This window comes from Culex quinquefasciatus, chromosome 2, assembly GCF_015732765.1.
Source record: "Culex quinquefasciatus strain JHB chromosome 2, VPISU_Cqui_1.0_pri_paternal, whole genome shotgun sequence".
In the NCBI taxonomy this organism is placed as follows: Eukaryota; Metazoa; Arthropoda; class Insecta; order Diptera; family Culicidae; genus Culex; species Culex quinquefasciatus.
In genome coordinates this window covers 106,431,924-106,453,600 of record NC_051862.1, presented here as the reverse complement: position 1 = coordinate 106,453,600, position 21,677 = coordinate 106,431,924, and the positions used below count along the sequence as shown (strand labels likewise).

Sequence of the window (21,677 nt, the reverse complement as noted above, 5' to 3'; positions counted from 1 at the left end):
GAAGACGAACATCCGTTGAAGAATGGTTCGCCGCTTTTCTAGTGACACCATTTCCAGCAAGGTGCATCTGTCGCTGTAGCTCGACCGCCAAACGCCGTTCCTCCAAGGCAGACGGCGAAGGGCATAAAGAGTGAAACGGCGCTGAACTTTCTCCAAGCGATCACGTTGATTAGCGTGGTGCGGCGCCCACACCTGCACAGCGTACTCCAAGATGCTTCGAATCATGGTGATATAAAGCGTTTTAAGGGCATTGATGTTCTCGAACTCAGCAGTGTTGCGACGCAGAAATCCAAGCAACGCGAACGCTTTAGCTGTTGTGGAAGAGACATGCTCCGAGAAGCTCAGCTTGCGGTCGATCAGCAGACCGAGATCCCTGATTGAGCAGACGCGGTCCATTTCGTGGCGGTCGAAGGTGTAATCGTACCGAATTGGAGTGGGTGATCTGGTGAAGATGATGCTTTTACATTTGCTGGGGTTCACCTTCATTCCGTGGAGATTACACCACTCCTGAATCGCTTCGATGTCCTGTTGAAGAGCGACGCAATCAATGGTGGAAGCCACAGTACGGAAGATCTTCAAGTCATCAGCATACAGCAGTTTTTGAGACTGCAATCTTTGACATTGAACGTTCCCGAGCGGTTTAGGCATGTAGAGTCAAAACAGATCAGTAAACTTCACTTATTTGTATATTACACTTTTTAAAAATTACATTACTCAACTTTTTGTTGCTAATTTCATTAGGACCTTCGTCGAGCCAATTCTCTACGTTGAAGCCAGACTTGTCCTCCAGACCTCTTCGCCGAGCCATTCCAGACCCCGAACTCCTAAGTTCCGGGTGGACTCTTCACAGCGGCTAAGTCCCGACGGACTCTTCACGGCGGCTAAGTCTCGGATGGACTTCTCAATCGGCTAAGTCTCGGCTGACTTCTCAAACGGCTAAGTCCCGACGGACTCTTCACGGCGGACTGCGGCCTCCACCGCTAAGTCCGGCTGGACTGGGGCCTCTGCTACTGGTGGCTGCTGGCGGGTCTGTGGCTGGTCTGGGGCGTTTTCTGGAACTGGAACTGGACTGGAACAAGAACTGGAACTAACTGGAACTAACTGACGGGAACTGACTGAACCTCCTCAAGAATTATGGGTTTTTATAGTCAGTCCCCGAAACTCTACTAAATTTTGTTTTGCTTAAAGTGGTCCGTTTCGATGAGAAGCATCGATGAACCTCATGAATTAAATTATGCAGACCTCTGCAATTCTTCATGACTTTCCGTATGGTGTCATGAGTACACCTCAAAATCGGAAGTCATGAGTTCGAACCCTTGTCGTGAAACTTTAAATTGTGTTATTGGATTATCAAAATTATGTTCCTCAAACATTCTCAAAAATGTAGGTCAATAATGAGAAGGTCGAATTGCCAAACATGCCAATGAATTTGGTTAAGCCACACCCTCAATTTCCCCTGTGTAATAACATCGCACATTCATAATTGAAAGCTTAACCATTTTTTGATTGCCTAACATTGGCGAAATTTAATAAAGGGCTTTTCAGGTGAGGATGACTCATGATCCACACCTGTACATAAGCTTAATTATTTGTCGCGCAACGCGAGTCGACGGGTAAAATTATTTATGCTTGCGTAAGCGCGCATGGTCAGAACTGTGGTGAGGTTCGAAAAATGGACAAATTTAATGATTTAAATTTGAGGTCGCTGCAACATATGTCGTTGACGAAGAGAATGAAGATCAGCGGTCTCATATGGCTTCCTTGGGGGACTCCAGATGGAATCGGGAAATTCCTCGATTGTACGCCACCGAGACGGACGTAGCCAAACCGTCCCGAAAGGTACGAACGGATCCATGCTGTCAGCCACCTTGGGAACCCCAGCCGGTCTAGCTTAGCGATAATAAGCGTGTGGGGTACCTTGTCGAACGCGCTTTGGCGAAGTCGAAGTAGATCGCGTCAGTTTGCTTGAACTTTTCGAGGTTTTCATTCAGTGCGCTGATGTATGCCATCAGGTTGGATACCGTGGACTGTTTTTTGACATAACCGTGCTGGAACTCGGAAATTACTACGTGGGCGGCAGAGTACATCCCTCGTGTATAAGCACCTCGAAAACTTTGGGCAGGCAGGACAGGATGGAGATTGGCCTGTAGTATTCAGCAGCCGTAGTACTACCGGTTTTGTGAATGGGTGTGATAGCTGCAAGTTTCCATTCGTCAGGAAAAGTTCCTTCAGACAGAGAGCGGTTGAAAATTACGCTGACTGGTTTAGCTAAATGCACAGATAGCCGTTTGATGAAGGAAGGTGGGAGCCGATCAGGACCGGCACCTTTCGATGGATCGACAGCGTCCAGAGCGGATTTTACGTCTGCTTGTGAGAATTCTGGTTGAGCATGTGCGTGAGTTGAAGCACGGGTGCGTTTTTCTGACCGGTCCGTCGATTTTTCTCGAAAACCCGCGGTAGTGTCCGTGAACTGCCGTCGGAACGCATAGTGAACCGTTTGCACCTGAAAGTGAGCCCGGTGATCGCGATTAATTCAGGAATTTCGGCTCCTAATCTGCGTTCCGCGCGGGTCAGAACACAAAAAAATCGCCGCAGAAGAGTCAGTGCAAGTGCGATGCGGTCATCGTCGTCGTCGTGTACTGTGTTTTGTGTGTTGTGAAAAAGAAGCCGCGTGAAGTACTTTTGTGTCGTGTGTCGTCACCTTTGCTGGACAAGCCGAGGCAGAGGAAGGGAATACGCAGAAGACACCAAGAACAGGGTTGTATCCTGAGTGCGAAAAAAAAGTTGTGAAGGTTTTTTTTTTGGAAAAAAAATCAAATAAATAAACAGTACGAGAGGTCCACCGCGCACAAGCAAGTAAAGCACCTGCTTCCAGCACAACCTCCGAGACAAGTACACCTGGAGATCACCGCAAGGAACGGAATCACAAATCGACCACGTTGTAATCGACGGTAGATACTTTTCCGACATCGTCGACGTCAGGACCTATCGCGGCGCCAACGTCGACTCGGACCACTATCTGGTGATATTGAAAATGCGCCAACGACTTTCCCTTGCGAAAAGTGTGTGTGTGTGTGTGCGTCGCACGTTGTTATTGCATCTCGATACAGCTCCGCGAAAGTGAACCTAGAACCACCGAATTACCGTTCCTTCGTGGCCGAAAGTACGTTTAACCAACGCCGAAGTGCGTCGCGAACCGGCATCGCGTGTTATAATTGACCCGCAATCGATGGCCGGGCAATAAAAGTGAATTTATTTTTGCCATCCATCGTCGTCGTCGCGGGGCAGACAAGCAGAACAAAGGGCTAAGTGTGGTGTAGCAACAAGACCAGTGGCAGTGCAGTTGTGTCGATTGCGTATACGCACACTAATTGAAACCGCGCGCGGTGTGCCGAGTGTGCAATTTTTGAAAAAAGGAAACGGGCAAAAAGTTTTAAACTTTTTTGCAAAAAAATAAAATAAATTTTAATATTGTGAAATATGGTGCTAATAGTGAAACGCTTTTACACAGGTTCACTCGTGGCCTTTGCCGTGTCCGGTTCGCGTCTTTTTGCGTCTTCAAATTTTGTACTTTTCAATGTGTATTTGGTGCGATATGGATTGTTTTTCGGGTTTATTTTGTTCGGCTACCCCCGGGCAGTTGTTGTGTGACGGGGTTTTGTGAAATTTCCGTACGTGGAGGCTGAAATATGTTGATTTTGTGACGAATAATTTCGACATTTTTTCCAATCCGGTGGCGTCTTCGCTTCGTTACGGGCAGTTGAGTGTGTTGGTGCGCAGAGATAAACTTTGTCGTGTCGGAAACAGAGAGAACTGAGAAATCGCTTTGTTCATTCCATGGCCGTTAATGTATTGGTGCAACAAGTGGAGTGCGTGAGTGAAGGTTCTCTAGCAATGGAAGATGGCAGCTTTGTGGGGTGATGTTGGGGTGATCGCAAATTGAGCTCCCGGTGAGTTTGTTCCTGCATTTACATGAGAGTGAGAGCGTGTGCAGAAGAGAGAGAGAGAGTCTGTGTGCTTCAGTGGAGTGGCATTGCTAGTGTGTGTATCGTCGTCATCATCATCGTCATCTTTTTTGGCAGAGTGTGGCTGGTAGACCGAGAAAGTGGATGTGTTGGCGTGTCTGCTGCAAATATTCTCGGTGAGTTCGCTCTATGTTGAGCACACACAGGTATCCGATACCCAACGCTCAGAGACGCAAATGTGTGGGTTTCGTTGAAAGTAGGGATTGAGCTTTTAGAGATCGGTGTTGCCTGCTCAGATTATTTTTTTTTCTTTTTCTTTCCGTTCAATCGTTTTCGTCTGGAAGCAAAACGGTTACCACGAATGGCTAAGCTCGATTTTTATTATATTTATTTAAAAATTGATAAATATGCTGATTAAGCCCATTACCCTAAAAAGATAAAAGTTTAACTAAGAATGTATTTTGAATCGGTCGTTTTAAATTACCTTCTAATTCTTACATTTAAATAAAACAAAAAAATAAATCATAAATTTTCACTCCGCATCACTGTAAAAGTTTAAAATTATGATTCCAATAATGCGTTAAATCATTTTTATCCTCGAATTTCGTTTAAACACATAATAATTTAAATGAAAATTTTAACTTATCTTTACTCTTACAGTCGATAGCTTGAGTTTAATAGCAGATATGTTAAAACTGTGTTTAATCAGCATTGCCTTTTCCGGAGAAAATTATTGGTTTAGTAATACAACAGTCAATTTATTCACGCACGGCTTCGTCGCGTCTGCCGTTGCTTTAAAAAGAATATCTATAATTCATGCATCTTTGACACTGTACAATTTGTACTGTTTAATAATTAAAACAAACTAACTCTGCTTGATTCGCCCGTAATACCTTTCGAGGTATATCCTAGGGTTCTACCTCTTCTACTAACATTGAGTCCAAAACCACCCTACAAACATCTATACCACTAAGGTGACGTAGGGATCCTTGCGCACTTTAGATAGGTGTTTACTAACATTCCTTCCGCTCCCCAAAGGATAGCTTGGACCCGGCGAGGACCCCCTTATGCCCTGGGCTGTATTACACACTCATCAAAAGATGAAGACATGGTATCTCCCGTGTTGGATTATTGTTCCGGATGAGGGTCTAACACAACCACACCAAACAGTGGGATAAGCGTTGTGGAGCCATCCGTGGATAGGGCGTCCTAAAATGCTAATGCTAATGCTAATGCTAATAGTGAAACGCTTTTACACACACAGTAGAAGACGTCCTCTTCCGGATATGAAGACCGTTAGGCTTCGAGATAAAAGCCCCGTTACGGTGTCGTGAGAAAACCGGAGCTAAGTCTCGGTAGCTCGTAGGTGGTTCTCCACCCCGAGACTAAGTAGCGCAGCCCTGATAAGGCTGCCTACCGAAAAAGGGGATCGCGAATGGCAAGAAGGCTAGAAATCCGGAACAAACGGCAGAAGCCCATAGAAAAGCAGACCACCGATTGGCGACTCGGCTCTTGGAACTGCAGGTCTTTAAATTTCTTGGGTTTCGAATTCGCCTTAGCGAAGGAGTTGCAACCTCGCAACTTCGATGTTGTGGCACTGCAGGAGGTGTGCTTGGAGGAGGAGCAGGTGCTCGACTGGCCAGGTCGGCAGACCAATTCCCGTTTTTTCCTGAGCGTTGGCAAGGACAAGAAGCTGGGTACCGGCTTTATCGTGCGGGGCAAGATGCAGGATCGCGTGTTCGGCTTCACGGCGATCAGCGAGCGGATGTGTAAGTTGCGGATAAGAGGCCGTTTCTTCAACTACAGCATCATCAACGTGCACTGTCCCCACGAAGAAAAGACCGATGACGAGAAGGAAGCATTCTACTCGACGCTGGAGGAGGTGTACGACGGCTGTCCGCGACAGGATGTTAAGATCATAATTGGGGACATGAACGCTCGGTTCGGAAGGGAGGCCCAGAAAGTCTACATGCGGTCACTAACGACAACGGCCAACGCTGCATCGACTTCGCAGTCTCCCGTGGAATGGTGGTCAGGAGCACCTATTTTCCTCGAAAGGACATCCACAAAGCCACCTGGACATCACCAGACCAACGGACCTTATCGCAAATCGATCACGTCCTGATTGACGGCCGGTTCTTCTCGGACGTAACGCACGTGCGCACCTTTCGCGGTGCGAATATTGACTCGGACCACTACCTAGTTGGAGTTGACATGCGCTCAAAGCTGTCGATGGTGTACAACCAACGCCGAAGCCGGCGGGCCCACAGTTACGCGCAGCAGCTTGAAGCGAATCTGCCAGTTAGCGCTCTTCTTCCGAGCTGTACAGACGTTTTTTCTGCTACCGCGTCAAGAAAGCCAATCGCATACTATTCCTCAAAACCTTTTTTTTTACGCACGCCGAGTAAGTTCGCAACCGCGGCATTCGATTTCGCCATGGCGAAACGAGAAAACACTTTCCGGATCGACTACTCGAACATTTCGCGAAAACCGAGTGGAAACGAGCTGCACGAGTTCCTTTACAAGGAAATTGGTCTGAAAGAAGAAGACGTCCTACGACTGCAGTGTAGCCGAAGCTTGGGATGTGCCTTTGTCAAGGTCAAAAGCCTTGAACTTGCTCAACAAACTGTTGAGCAGCACGACAACATGCACGAGATTGAAGTCGACGACAAGTCATATCGACTACGCTTCATGATGGAGGATGGAACGAAGGAAGTGAAGCTCTACGATCTATCCGAAGGCACCTCCGAGGACAAAATCATCGAGTTCCTGAAGCAGTATGGTGAAGTCCTCTCGATCCGTGAACAAATGTGGGGCGATCAAGCACGCTACAAAGTCTCCACTGGGATACGGATTGTGAAGATGATGGTCCAAAAGAACATCGATTCTTTCGTGACAATCGACGGAGAAAAAACTGCCGTTTCCTACTATGGTCAGCGGCAAACATGCAAACATTGTCTTGAAACTGTCCACAACGGTATCACCTGCGTGCAGAACAAACAACTCCAGGTGCAAATAACGTATGCTGATGCGGATAAGCAGCCTGGCCTCAAGAAATCTGCACCGAAACCTGCTAAACAAAAGGCTAAGACAAAGGGCACTGGAGACTCTCCACTGGTCTTTAAAACGGTAGCACAAACATCTTCAAACTCGACCCCGGTGAACACCAACACCACCTCAACAGTCACTCCAAATTCACAGCCTGTGTCTCAGCCTGGAGGCAGTGGAATGCAACCTCCACAGCAGCCGCTGAGCGTCACAAAGCTGGGCTCGGGATTAGGAGGAAACACAAGAGAAAAACGCACGGATGGCAACGATACGGACGGCTCGACAAACTCGAGCTCCAGCAGGCGCTCGCTGCGAAATATCAACAAAAAGAAGAAATACAACGACACGAATGACCTGGACGACTTGCTGGGGGAGAACTAAATCCTCTTCACTAGTTACATTATTGCCACAATAAACATCAACACGATAACGAACACAACAAAGATTGACGCACTTAACACATTTATACACATGGTGCATGCAGACATTATTTGTCTCCAAGAAGTGGAAAACGAAGAACTAACACTACCAGGGTACAATATTGTGTTCAACGTTGATCACAGTCGACGAGGAACCGCCATCGCACTCAAAGATTTCATCAAGTTCACACATGTAGAGAAGAGCCTGGATAGTCGCATGATCACACTACGCGTGCTGAATACAACGATCGCAAACGTATACGCACCGTCCGGTACGGCAATGAGAGCAGAGAGGGAGAGATTTTTTAACACTACTCTAGCCTACACAGAAAAAAATATGTAAATTTACACAGCATGTAATTACTGTTTCTTATGTAAACTCACTCAATGTAATGTTGAAATATGATGTAAAGAGTAAAAAGTCATGGAAATTGCTCCAATGTAAATCTAAATCTAATGTAAATCATGAATATAATGGAAACGTTGAGCATGGAAACTTAAATCTGATGAATATCTACCCGTGTTCGGCTTCCTGTAAATTCCTATTTAATGTAAATCATATATCCAATGTATTTCTGCCAAACGTTGACTTCAAAACTACCCGAACTAAAAATAGTTATATCTGGTTCTCTTTCTATCGCTCTCATACTTCGCTGGCCCACTGCCTGAGCCTCGACCTGAACAAGTTGATGCTTTTGCCGCTCGTTTATAAAATGCGAAGATGGCTCAGTCGGCAGCGGGTAGCAGCAGTAACACCGAACATCCTACCCGTCGTCCGTTCGATTCCAGTCCAGCGTTATTCCACTTGGCCGTCGACGAGAAAGCGTCCCCTACCTGCGAAACAACTTTTTAAAATCAGAATTTCCTTTTGCTGCCCGCTTCAATCATTTTAAAATAGAACATAGGCCACACCCTTTTCCTACTGCAATCCAAGTCGAGCTTCTCATTCCCATTGGCTAATTAGAATTAGTTGATTTGAACTAATGTAAATTCCAAAAGTAATGTAAATTTTCAAAACTAATGTAAATTTCCAATGAATCTAATGTAAATTTTCGATGAACCTAATGTAAATATACATCATTTATCATGATACCTTTTGGTACATGATAAATAATGTTAATTTACAGGAATATTTTTTTCTGTGTATGTATTAGTTTAAGATATCTTGTATCATTGGAGTTTGTAAACTTGTTGATGCGTTAAGATGAGGTGGTTTTTATGCCTTCTTGAGAATGTGTCTGACACAGCTCAAGGGGGCTTTTTGCCCACCATAATAAAAAAAATGAAATGAAATGAAATAAACTACACAGAAAAAAATATGTGAATTTACTCGACACGGAAAAAATGAATCACATGTAAACTCAGTTGATGTAAACTTGAGATTCGACGTAAACGGTTGAATCACACGTAAAATCATGTTTTTACGTATAATTTGTTGCAAATTTACATCAAATTGAATATAAATTTAAATGTTTAATGACGTGCAAAAGTGTTACATCATAAACGATGTAACATTCGGAAATATTTTTTTGTGTGTACCCGGGACCGTGGTGTAGGGGTAAGCGTGGTTGCCTCTCACCCAGTCGGCCTGGGTTCGATCCCAGAAGGTCCCGGTGGCAAATTTTGAGACGAGATTTGTTTTATCACTCCTTCCGTCGGACATGGAAGTAAATGTTGGTCCCGGTCTAACTTAGAGGTTAGGTCGTTAGCTCAGTCCAGGTGTAGGAGTCGTCTCCCTGAGTCCTGCCTCGGTGGAGTCGCTGGTAGGCAGTTGGACTAACAATCCAAAGGTCGTCAGTTCGAATCCCGGGGTGTTATTTATCAAAAATATCTTATTTTTCAAAAGTAATTCTGGTTCCTCGGTTGATGAGTCTATGATTGCGCAAAGTAACAACCGTCATGTAACGAGAAATGCACGGGAATGGATTTATCTTGCTATTGAATAAAAACCTCGAACAGTGCTGAACACGAGTAAATTATTTTATAATTATTTTATGGATCAAAAGAGTATCAAGCCACGTATGCAAACAGAAATGCATAATCTTCAATGGGACTTAATTTTCGAAAATCTTGATAAAACAATTATATCATCTGATACAAAAACGTACCTTTTCTCACTTTAAAATCGTTAACATCCGAAAAGCACAAGGTCTCGAAACTAGAATAACAAATGGTAAACTACGCGAAATATGTTAAATAAAAACCTCTTTAAAACGAAAAAAAATCAAGTAATCTGCAAAAAAAAATGTTGCGTTAATTTTTTGTTTCTAATCTGTTTGTTTTTTCTTCTCAAATATTTTGTTTGGGATATTATTCAAATGTCCGCCATTACGGGGTTTGTCTTCCGGTACCCCCTGAGACCGCTCGTGGTACCCCAAGGGGTACATGTACCCCAGGTTGAGAACCGCTGTAGAACCTTTAAGCTATTGTGTTTTATATGTGTATACTGCCGTTCTACGCATAATTGTCCCATGTCATTTTTGGACGATTTTGACTTTTTAACATTTTTATGTTTAGTCTGTCGTATACTTTAAGAAATACACATAAAATCTGGTACTTTGTTCGGAAACTCATTGAAAACAACATCCAGTCTGTTTGTCCCATCGTCAAACTTCTACGCATAATTGTCTCACCAAGTATTTTCTCATACGAAATCAATAGATTTATGAAGCATTATGTCGTTTTTACCTGTTGTTTAGCAAGAGTATCATAAAAGAGTGATAAACTGCTAACTGGGGTGATTAGGGACACACAGGGCGAATAGGAACCCACGGGACAATTATGCGTAGAAACACAGAAATCGATCGAAAAATTTCAATCGCGTTTTTCTCAGTTGCACTTTTTCAAACATGGGACAATTATGCGTAGAACGGCAGTATATGACCTTTAAAAAAACTCTGGATATGCACAATATTATTTTCCCCATACAAAGCTGGCTCTGTTCGCTGCACACAGAGCTAAGCTCTTCTATACCAAAAATGCTGAAATTTCTATGACTCAATGTCACCCCTAATGACGTTACTCGACTCAGCGAATCGCTCCTCCCCCCGTATTGTTCTGAATTTTTGGTCCACACCATTGTTTGACAACAACGAACTATAAATAAACACCTATGAGGCTAAATAATAGTAGCCTTTCTATTCTATACCAATATTTATCCAATCATGACTATTGCGAGTTGATCTGACTGTAAAAATATGTTGTAAATAAAATAATTATTTTTAATTATGTTGTAATTTTTATATAGGGATAAAAAATATGTTTTATCTTTCAGGAAACAATCAGGAGGACTTCCCAGCTATTCTTTCGACATTAGACAGCGTTCTCTTGAATAGGCGAAAGGATATTACGTATCAACGATACTTAGCGTTTCTCAAACGTATTGCTATGCTGACGTTGCAACTACTGCACTTTGGATCGCTTGGATGCTTAGGTGTTATAAAATCAGCAATGGCACTTAATGGCACACTTGATGTTATATTAGATACCGAAACAATTACAGGTTCAGGAAATTATAATCCTGAACTGGATGAACCGGATTACAGTTGCGCTAATTGTAGTAACTTGTACGAGTTATCGGCTCTCCACAGACACTATCATCCATGCGTTCGACGTTTGTCTACCAACATTGCCAATGGTACACCAAGCACTGGGCCTGGATCTCTACCCGTGGATCTAGCGAAAATGTAAAAATAAATTATTGAGTACACGTTTCCGAAGACTAATCTTTTTTTTTTTAGGTCCGCTATTGAATTATACAATAACTTTGACAGTTCCAAAATGGTGTTCAGCCCATCTATACCGTGTCCGAATATTTCTGTGTAATAATTATAATTTTGTTTATTTGAAGAACCATAAAGTAAAATAAAGATCAATCATGTATGTTTTTGACACAGTGAATCGCAATTCTGTGAACTTGATGGTTGCTATCAAAGATACACACAGAGAAATGCTCTTTAAGGGCATCTCCACCGCAGAGATCTAATTGCGTGGCAAACCTATCGGTTCTAAATAAACAACTTTTTCGTTAGTTCTGGCATCAAATAAAACAGTCGTTTTTGTTTACCTCGTGACGAAAATAAGCATCATAAAAAAGACGTACATTTGCCGAAGAAAAGCGAATCATAACAAAGCATGATAGTAGGGTGATATGGACGTTGGTGATTACAAAAGAAGTTATGTTTGTTTTTCTAAAATATAATAGCTCTATTCCCGTACTGCAGAATTCTGCAATTCTGCACGAAATCGGCAGCAGGGCGTTCCCGTACTTTTCAGCAACAAAAGTAACTTTTCTCCCAGGCAGAACTTCTGCAATTAGAGAGGTTGAAGTTGCAGCAAAACCGTTCCCGTACTTTTCTGCAAGCTATCTCTTCTCTTTCTACACTGAGCAAAACTTACACAGCTCAACGAAGTGTTCTACACATGATCTGGCCTTGCTGTACAGAACACTCAAATATCAATCGCAAAACACTTGAAATTTCGGTGATTGGCCGTGAAATAATGTCAATAGCCAAGCACTTGAATTTTAAATGGGGTTGAAAAATAAAAGTACGTACAACACTGAAAATACGCCACACTTTTTATTCAAGTGCCCAAACACATGAATGATTGAATAAAGCCACATCATAGATCTAATTGGTTTGTTTTTCCACATCAATCCAAATCACTATCAAATGCAAGTGTTAGGACGATTAACTTTTTGGTATTTTCGACACGTTATTGTTATTTGGGTGGCTCAAGCTTTTCAAGTGTTTTGCTCATGAATTTGTCCCACTGTCTTGAACTATTCAAAGTGATTAGGAAAACACTTGAAATTGATCTTAAGATCAACACAAAACAACTACTATTCAAAGTGAACGTGATTTTCCACTTCAATTTAATGTGTTTCACTGATTGATTTTAGCGCGACCTTTATCGATAACTAGAAGCGAGGCTAGAACGAGTAGCACAAAAAACTCTCCCGTTTTCAACTGGCCGGCCGGCGCAGTCGTAGCGTGCACGACTAGCAAGCGAGAACCTGTATATCACTTGTACGTACTATTATTTTTCAACACCATTTAAAATTCAAGTGTTTGGCTATTGAAATTATTTCATGGCCAATCACCGCAATTTCGAGTGTTTTGCGATTGGTATTTAAGTGTTCTCTACTGCAGGGTCAGATCATGTGCGAAACACTTCAATGCGCTGTGTGAGTTTTGCTCAGTGAAGCGATATAAAGGTTCTCGCTTGCTATACACTGAAAGAAAGGCACATAGTAATGTCACATGTTTTACACATGAATCTGCCCCATTCGACTTCGCATGTGAATGTCATGTGTAAATCACATAGAAATTTTTCATTGCGGAACCGGTAAATTCAAGTGAAATTCTCATCGAAATGAAATGAAAAACATGTGAGATTCACATGTAATCACACATGATTATCACATGAAATTCTTTTGAAAATCAAATGGATAACACGTCACAAAATGCGTTTTTTTTTTCAGCAGGTTAAAATATTTAATCAAAACAGAAATCTTTTTCAAAATGAGTATTTTATTTATCATATTGTATTGTATTTTAATAACTATAACACAACAAAATCACATCTCGGCAATGCCGGCCGGATCGCACTAACACAAAAAAAATCAACAACAATTTCCTTGCTTTGCCGCATCGCCTCTTGCTGTTCCTCCGTCACTGGTCAATGGCCACCGGATTTTCCTCCGAGCCCTTTTTGGACACTTTGCGCGCTCGAAACTTTATCAAAATTCGATCCACTGCGGTCTTGATACTCTAGAACTCGATTTCCTGAAAACATAAAGAAAAACTTTTTAGCTAAGCATTTTTTTTTATTATAATGAAAATGCTTACCGTGTTAAAAACAATTCCTCATGAAGTTTGTTTGTAAAATCTTAATTTTTGCCAATTTAAATTTTTTGGCCTTGAGACGAGCTCCGCAAGTGCCTTTCTCCTTCTCGCCATCTTGCTTAATGAATTTCCGAGAAAAACTGCCCACTTGACTTTCAAATTCAAAACATACAGTTTTAACGTGGTTTCCACTTCACTATCATGGGAAAAGACTGATGGGGCCAATCCAAGAGAAATTCACTTGAATCCAATGTGAATACCATGCGATAAAAGAATGAAAAGGTTTTGGCTAGCAATCAGCTGGTTTCAAATGATCATCACGTCCATGTGACATGTAAATCATGTTAGGATCAAAGGAAAAGCATGCTGAATTACCGTGTTTACATTTCGAGCATCTCACGTGAAAAAACATTTGAATTTACTATGTCAGTTTCTTTCAGTGTACCCAAAACAGGCACTATTCAAAGTCAACGTGATTATCCACATGAATTTAACGTGTTTCACTGATTGATTTTAGAGCGACTTTCATCGAAGGCTAGCAGCTAGACTAGAACCAATAGCACAACCCAAGTAACCATCCAGCACTAAGAAAAATCATAAGTAAGCTGTTTCTCAGCATTGAACAGCAGAATAGTCATAAAACAGCTAATATTAGAACAATTTAGCTCTAAAACAACTGCTCTGGTAGAAGCCGAAATCCAGCTGATTTGATGCTGCTACTGGCAACACTGATGTATTTTTTCCCATTTATCTGGCAACTCAGTTGCAGTGTGAAAGAGAGGAATGAAGAAAAGCAAACTTCTTGCTCTCTCTTTCTCAAGCTCTTTCTTGTAATCAAAACAAACCGGCTGTGGAAAAAAAACTTATTTGATGACGAGCGGCGAATTGGAATGTATTTTTTCAGCTTTTCAACTGACAACTGGGGAAGGAATGGATTTAAAGCAATGAAATTTTTGTAGGGAAAACAGGTAAGAGGAATTTCACCGTTCCCGAGGTGCAGAATCACCAACAAGACCCTACGTTGAGTCTTTTTATATGGAGAGGATCAGGTTAAATTCAACGACGTAGCAACAGTGGAAACAGGAGCGGCCGCGAACCAACGGGGGGCTGGAGCAGGTGGTGCAGCGGTCTCGGCAAGTTCGATTTGAGGACCAGACCAATAAAATTGCCCATGAATGGTTCTTCATGGAAAATTAATAATAATATTAATATATCCACGGCTACAGGTGGCACAAATTTAGACAATCATGATTTCGAGACCATTCTTAGGGGAAGCAGCAGTAATTGAAACAGTCCAATCAAGCATTTCAAACATTTCCCAAATAGGCGTGACAACACGAGCGCAGGAACCATCAGTAAGCATCGAAGACCACTTCTGGTATCTGGCATCACATCCCCAACAAAGCAATTTCAATCAAATAAATCAAATTCTCCGCTCAGTCAGCTGAGTCGGTAAAGTGATAAACAAACTAAAAATAGAGTTGAGAGAAGAGTGTGAGAGAGCAATATTTTTGCCTCTCCCAACATTGTTGACATTTTGCAGGGGTGGAACAACAACAGTAGGGGCCAGCTGGAAATCAGAAATATAAAGTCCAAAATCAGCTGCAAATCAGCTGCAAAAGCGCTTTTGATGCAAATGTCAAAACACTTTAGCATTAGCTCGCAGCTGTAAAAGCGCTTTTAGTGCTGAACAGTGATTTGTTTTAGTGCTGGATGGTTACTTGGGAAAAAACTCTCCCGTCTTCAACTGGCCGGCCGGCGCAGTGGTAGCGTGCACGACTAGCAAGCGAGAACCTGTATATCGCTTGTACGTACTTTTATTTTTCAACACCATTTAAAATTCAAGTGTTTGGCTATTGACATTATTTCATGGCCAATCACCGAAATTTCAAGTGTTTTGCGATTGATATTTGAGTGTTACAGTAGGGCCAGATCATGTGTAGAACACTTCGTTGAGCTGTGTAAGTTTTGCTCAGTGTAGCAAGCGAGAACCTTTATATCGCTTCACTGAGCAATGTTGAAACACAAACCATTTAAATCTATGATGTGGCTTTATTCAATCAATCAAGTGTTTGGGCACTTGAATAAAACGTATGACGTTTTAACGTTGAAAAAAAAAAAGAAAATTGACGGATTTTTTGAGTAGTTTTATTAATGTCTGTTTAGTGTTAATATTTAAACCTGACAATAAAAACCCGATTTAATCGGCAGAATGAGCCTGTGTGGACATTCCATTTGGATTGAAAGTTCCGTTAACTAAAACGGCACATATTCAAGAGTATCAGAAGTGAAATTAAATTTTGTGATTAATTCACCTTTGGAGTGCTACTGCTAATATAAGTGTGTTAAGAATCGAAGAAAGTTGGGACAGGAAGATTAAAAAAATTGCAGTTTTGGTGTGCATCATTTTTCTATTGTGAAAGCTTTCAAAACGTGTGCTTTGTCGCCACTGTTGAAGGTCAACTGTTTTGAATGCAGTTGCATATGACGGGTCTGAGTTACACGACAGCGAGTGAGACAGCACGACAAGTTGTTGGACCTGTCACTATGATCATCAGGACTTCAGCTGAAATTTGGTGAGATCTTTCCAAAACAAACGAATAACAAAAATCTGCCTACTAAATACGCGCTGATGTCTCGTCCACGGATAAGAAATCGGAAGTTCTAATTACGTTTGAATCCGATTGATGCAAACGTTCTTTAGGGCGGGGCTTTTCGATTCAAGCTGAAGTACCTCGCGCACGGCTAGCCTGCGTAGTGTGCGGGTCACCAAAGCTCGGCAGAGCTAACACCCTCCAAATGCCTATGCGAGTTATTTGCATGTAAAGAATATTAATCTAAAATATATGGAAACAACTCAATTTGTAAGAAAGGACCGCATGGTTCCGTTTGGTTGGTTGCACACTTGCACACACACACTTGCACACACACACACACACTCACACACACACACACACACACACACACACACACACACACACACACACACACACACACACACACACACACACACACACACACACACACGTGAACCTTGGGGACAGGTGAGGGTCCCTGCGGAGCTTAGCTGCCAGCTACCGGGCGGGTTGCAGTTGGCGGATAGCTGTCGGCGATTGCATACATTCATTGCATCGCCCCCGGACCAGCAGCGGGAGGATGTCTAGGACGTGGCGGAATTGAACAAGGGCTCTGTTTAATTTCTTCGAAAAAACCACATGGGTCCGTAAACACCTCTGTCAAGCGATCGAACGCCGCTATAAGCGTTTTAGCCCAAAACCTCACCAAACCCCGAATCCAAGATGTGACGCGACCCGTGTCGAGGGATGCATTGCTGGGGGGGTTCAACAAATTCCCAGTCGATAACGGAGCCTGTGGGGCACAGGGGCGAACCCCACATGTAATTTGCCCTTACTGCGTCACGGCAGGGCACTGGCGCAGCGGACCGTATTTCCCTAGCGACTCGTGGGATTCAAAATGAAGACAAGTGAAACAAACCAACAAAAGGGTCCCGATGCGCCCCAAGCATCGGAAAACACGGAGGTAGAAGAGGACGCAAACGTCGAAATGGCAGGAGGCGAGTCAAACGGCGGCGACACAGCAGGCGGAGTGGCGAGCGCGTTCCGTGGAAGCGGGAAGGTGTTGAGATCCCCAGTGTTGAACCAGGCGGCTGCTTCGAGTCAGCAGATAGGAGTAATTGGAGAGGAGACTCCCAAGTCATCCTTGTTGAACTTCGCCGGCAGTACCCCTCAGGACGGAGTCCTGCTCGGAAGGACCGCGTTGCAGGAGGTCAGAAGGAGGGTCAACGAACTCTTTGATTTCATCAAGGACAAAAACAACGTCCACACCAGAATCAAGCAGATGGTGAACGGAGTCAAGGCAGCCATGAATGCCGCAGAGCGCGAAAACAGCTCGCTGGTGGTGACGCGTAATTCACTGAAGCTCAGAGCTGAAAGAGCCGAAGAAACGCTGAACGCAAAACTGGAGGAGGAAGCGCTACGGGAGAAAGAACCGAAAACGCCGCCCGGCCCAAGCACAAAAAGGGACAGGGAAACGCCTGGAGAGGAGGAGGACGCAAAGAAGCAGAAGCAGGGGAATGGAGACAGTCCGGACCCAGCGAAGGAGCCAGAACCAGACCCAGGGAAGGAGAAGAAATGGGAGAAGGTCAAGAAAAGAAGCGGAAGAAAAAGGGAAGCAGAACGAGGACACCCAAAAACCCAAGTTTCGCAGGGAGCGTAACAAAGGCGAGGCTTTGGTGGTCGAGGTGAAGGAAGGTGTTTCGTACGCAGACCTCCTCCGGAAAGTACGAACCGATCCGGAACTCAAGGAGCTTGGCGAGAACGTGGTTAAAACCAGGCGCACACAGACCGGAGCGATGCTTTTTGAGCTGAAGAATGATCCCGCGGTCAAGAGCTCAGCTTTTAAATCCCTCGTCGAGAAAGCCGTAGGCTGCGAGTCGAAGGTAAGGGCGCTATCGCCGGAGACAACGATTGAGTGCAGGAACCTGGACGAGATCACGACGGAGGAAGAGCTGGAAGATGCGCTGATCGTTCTTCTGGATGACCGTACGACACCGATGGCAATCCGGTTGAGGAAAGCCTACGGCAGCACGCAAATTGCGTCGATCCGACTTTCGACGCCTTCGGCGTCTAAGCTGCTGGAAGTCGGCAAGGTCAAAGTAGGGTGGTCGGTGTGCCCACTGAGGCCTGTTCCTCGAGTGACCCAGCAGATGACGAGGTGTTTCCGCTGTATGGGTTTCGGCCACCAGGCGAGAAATTGCGACGGTCCCGATCGAACCAACAGTTGCAGAAGATGTGGTAGAGAAGGCCACATGGCAAGAGACTGCAAAAATAAGCCGAAGTGCGTGCTCTGTAAAGAAGGCGATGGCAATAGCCATGCGACGGGTGGCTCTAATTGCCCGGTGTACAGGAAGCTGGCCTCGGGCAAAAAGTAATGGAGGTGTCCCAGGTGAACCTCAATCACTGCGACACTGCACAGCAACTGCTGTGGCAGTCGACCGCGGAGACGGGGTGTGACGTAGCAATCATTGCAGAACCGTACCGAGTTCCACACGACAACGGAAACTGGGTCGCGGATACAGCAAGAATGGCGGCAATACACGTGATGGGGCGGTACCCCATACAGGAAGTGGTCTCGAGGGCGTTTGAAGGATTCGTGATCGCCAAAGTAAACGGAACCTTCTTCTGTAGCTGCTATGCTCCCCCCAAGATGGACCTTGGAGCAGTTTCAGCAGATGCTGGATTGTCTGACCGACGAACTGATCGGACGAAACCCGATCGTTATCGGAGGTGACTTCAACGCGTGGGCGGTCGAGTGGGGTAGTAGGTGCACCAATGCTAGGGGGCATAGCCTAATGGAAGCTCTGGCTAAGCTAGACGTTAGGCTGGCGAATCGCGGAACCAGCAGTACCTTCCGCAAAGACGGTCGTGAGTCCATTATCGACGTTACGTTCTGTAGCCCGCGGCTGGCGGCCGACATGAACTGGAGGGTGAGTGAGGACTATACCCATAGCGATCACCAAGCGATCCGGTACAGCATCGGGAGACGAGCCCTGTACCAGATAGGAGCAGCCGGTCCTACGGAAGGAAATGGAAGCTGCAGTACTTCGACGAGGGTCTCTTCGTGGAAGCGCTCCATTGGTGTGATGGTCCCCAAGACTTGAGTGCCGACGTGCTAACAGCACAACTGGTGACAGCATGCGACACAACAATGCCGCGGAGACTGGAGCCAAGGAACTGTCGTCGTCCAGCTTACTGGTGGAATGAAGAACTCGGTACCCTTCGGGCAAGTTGCCTCAGCGCCAGAAGACGAGTCCAGAGAGCAAGATCCGAAGCAACTAGACGCTCAAGAAAGCGATCAAATGCAGCAAGACAAACTGCTTCAAGGAGTTATGCCAAGACGCTGATGCAAACCCTTGGGGGAGCGCATATCGTGTCGCGATGGCGAAGATCAGAGGCCCATCGATGGTGGCTGAAACGTGTCCCGACAAGCTGAAGGTCATTGTGGAAGGGCTCTTTCCAAGACATGACCCAACGACATGGCCTCCTACACCGTACAACGACGAAGGGGGTAGCAACGCCGAAGGTCATCTGATCACCAACGAAGAACTTGTGGCAGTAGCGAAGAGATTGAAGGTGAAGAAAGCTCCCGGCCCGGATGGAATCCCGAATTTCGCCCTGAAATCGGCGGTTCAAGCATTCCCGGACAGGTTTCGAACAGTACTGCAGAAATGCCTGGACGAAGGACACTTCCCCGACCCGTGGAAGGTTCAAAAGCTCGTGTTGCTGCCAAAGCCAGGCAAACCACCGGGGGACCCATCATCGTATAGGCCTATATGTTTGCTGGACACCCTCGGAAAGCTTCTGGAACGGATCATCCTTAACCGGCTGACCAAGTACACGGAGAGCGAGCATGGCTTAGCAGCGAGGCAGTTCGGCTTCCGTAAAGGGAGATCCACGGTGGACGCCATCCGGAAAGTGGTCGAGAAAGCCGACGAAGCGCGGAGGAAAAAACGCAGGGGGAACCGCTGCTGCGCAATAGCCACGATTGACGTCAAGAACGCGTTCAACAGTGCGAGCTGGGCGGCCATAGCAGCAGCGCTGCACAAAATGAAGGTGCCTGACTATTTGTGCATGATCTTGAAGAGCTACTTCGAGAACCGCGTGCTGGTCTACGACACTGCCGATGGACAAAAACCGTTGTTGTTACCGCGGGAGTTCCGCAGGGATCCATTCTGGGTTCAGCACTGTGGAACGGAATGTATGACGGAGTGTTGACACTGGGGCTACCCAACGGCGTAGAGATTGTTGGCTTTGCAGACGACATAGTGCTGACGGTAACCGGCGAAAATGTCGAGGAGGTCGAAGTGCTGGCTATGGAGGCAATCGCAATGATCGAGAACTGGATGCTCGAGGTGAAGCTGCGGATCGCTCACCACAAGACGGAGATGATACTGGTTAGTAACCACAAAAAGGTGCAGCAGGCCCAGATACACGTTGGAGAACTCGTCGTGCACTCGAAGAGAGCGCTCAAGTACCTCGGGGTGATGGTGGATGACCGGCTGAACTTCAACAGCCACGTCGATTACGCCTGCGAGAAGGCGGCTAAGGCGATCATGGCACTGTCGAGGATTATGCCGAACAACGCTGGACCCAAGAGCAGTAGGCGCCGCCTCTTGGCAAGTGTCGCGACGTCCATACTTAGGTACGGCGGACCGGTATGGTGGACGGCGCTGGGGACGAAGCGAAATCGAGCGCTACTCGACTGAACGCAGAGACTGATGGCCATGCGGGTTGCAAGCGCGTACAGGACCATTTCGTCGGAAGCAGTTGGCGTCATAGCCGGAATGATCCCCATCGGCATCACACTGGAGGAGGACACCGTGCGCTACACCCGGAGAGGCACGAGAGGTATCCGGGAAGCTGCGAAAGCCGAATCGCTGGCAAGGTGGCAACGTGAGTGGGACACCACGGAGAAAGGCAGATGGACGCATCGGCTTATCCCGTCCGTATCCACGTGGGTGAGCAGAAGGCATGGAGAGGTCACCTTCCACCTCACACAGTTCCTGTCGGGCCATGGCTGCTTCAGGAAGTACCTGCACAGGTTCGGACATGCAGAGTCTCCTCTCTGTCCGGACTGCGTCGATTGCGAGGAAACACCGGAGCACGTGGTGTTCAGCTGCCCTCGCTTCGAGGCAGCGCGAAGCGAAATGCTGGCCATTATAGGAGCAGACACCAGCCCGGATAATGTGGTGCGAAGAATGTGCAGCGACATCGACAAGTGGAATGCGGTCGTCGGAGCGGTGACGCAGATCACTTCGGCTCTCCAGCGGAAATGGAGAGACGACCAGAGGAGGAACGACTAGAAGCCTAGTCGAAAACCCACGAGTGTGGCTGTGAAGGAGAGCACGTTATGATGGTCGGCTCTACCAAATCGGTACACGTCTCGATGGTCACAGGAGTTGAGAACCCACGAGTGTGGCTGTGAAGGAGAGCACGTTATGACGGTTGGCTCTACCAAATCGGTACACGTCTCGATGGTCCAAGGAGAGGGCTGCATATGACTAACCGATCAAAAGCAACGCGATTCTTGGGCGCGGTTAAACCCTCGCATGGACTCATATGTATGTAGAACAGGAAATGGTTCTAGCACCCGGCATGGATCCTGTAAGTAGACTAGTGCAGAAAATGCAACGCCTCCCCGAAGTTATACTGAAAGGTGGTCCTGGGGAAAAGGGCACGGCGTTCAAGGACTGGTTTAGTGGGTCGGGAAAACTCTTTTTGTTTTCCCAACCCCACACTACCTGAGAAATGAATTCTCAGGTGTCTGATAGCAGATTCCGACCTTGTAAAAAAAAAAAAAAAAACACACACACACAC

At 45.5% G+C, this 21,677-nt stretch overlaps 1 protein-coding gene across 2 annotated transcripts in view; it reads left to right on the top strand.

Annotated features, from left to right (window-relative positions):
- The window catches only part of LOC6047603 (nucleolar complex protein 3 homolog), a 36,143-nt gene extending 24,662 nt beyond the window's left edge, over positions 1-11,481 (top strand). The window contains exons 5-6 of one of the 2 annotated variants that reach the window (XM_038255839.1): positions 10,707-11,118; positions 11,173-11,481. In XM_038255839.1, coding sequence (XP_038111767.1) covers positions 10,707-11,118; positions 11,173-11,257 — 497 coding nt within the window. In that variant the 3' untranslated portion in view covers positions 11,258-11,481. Of the gene's footprint in view, positions 1-10,706; positions 11,119-11,172 lie in introns of those variants that run through there. The other variant, XM_038255840.1, reaches the window with a different exon arrangement.
- The last annotated feature ends 10,196 nt before the right edge of the window (positions 11,482-21,677 follow it).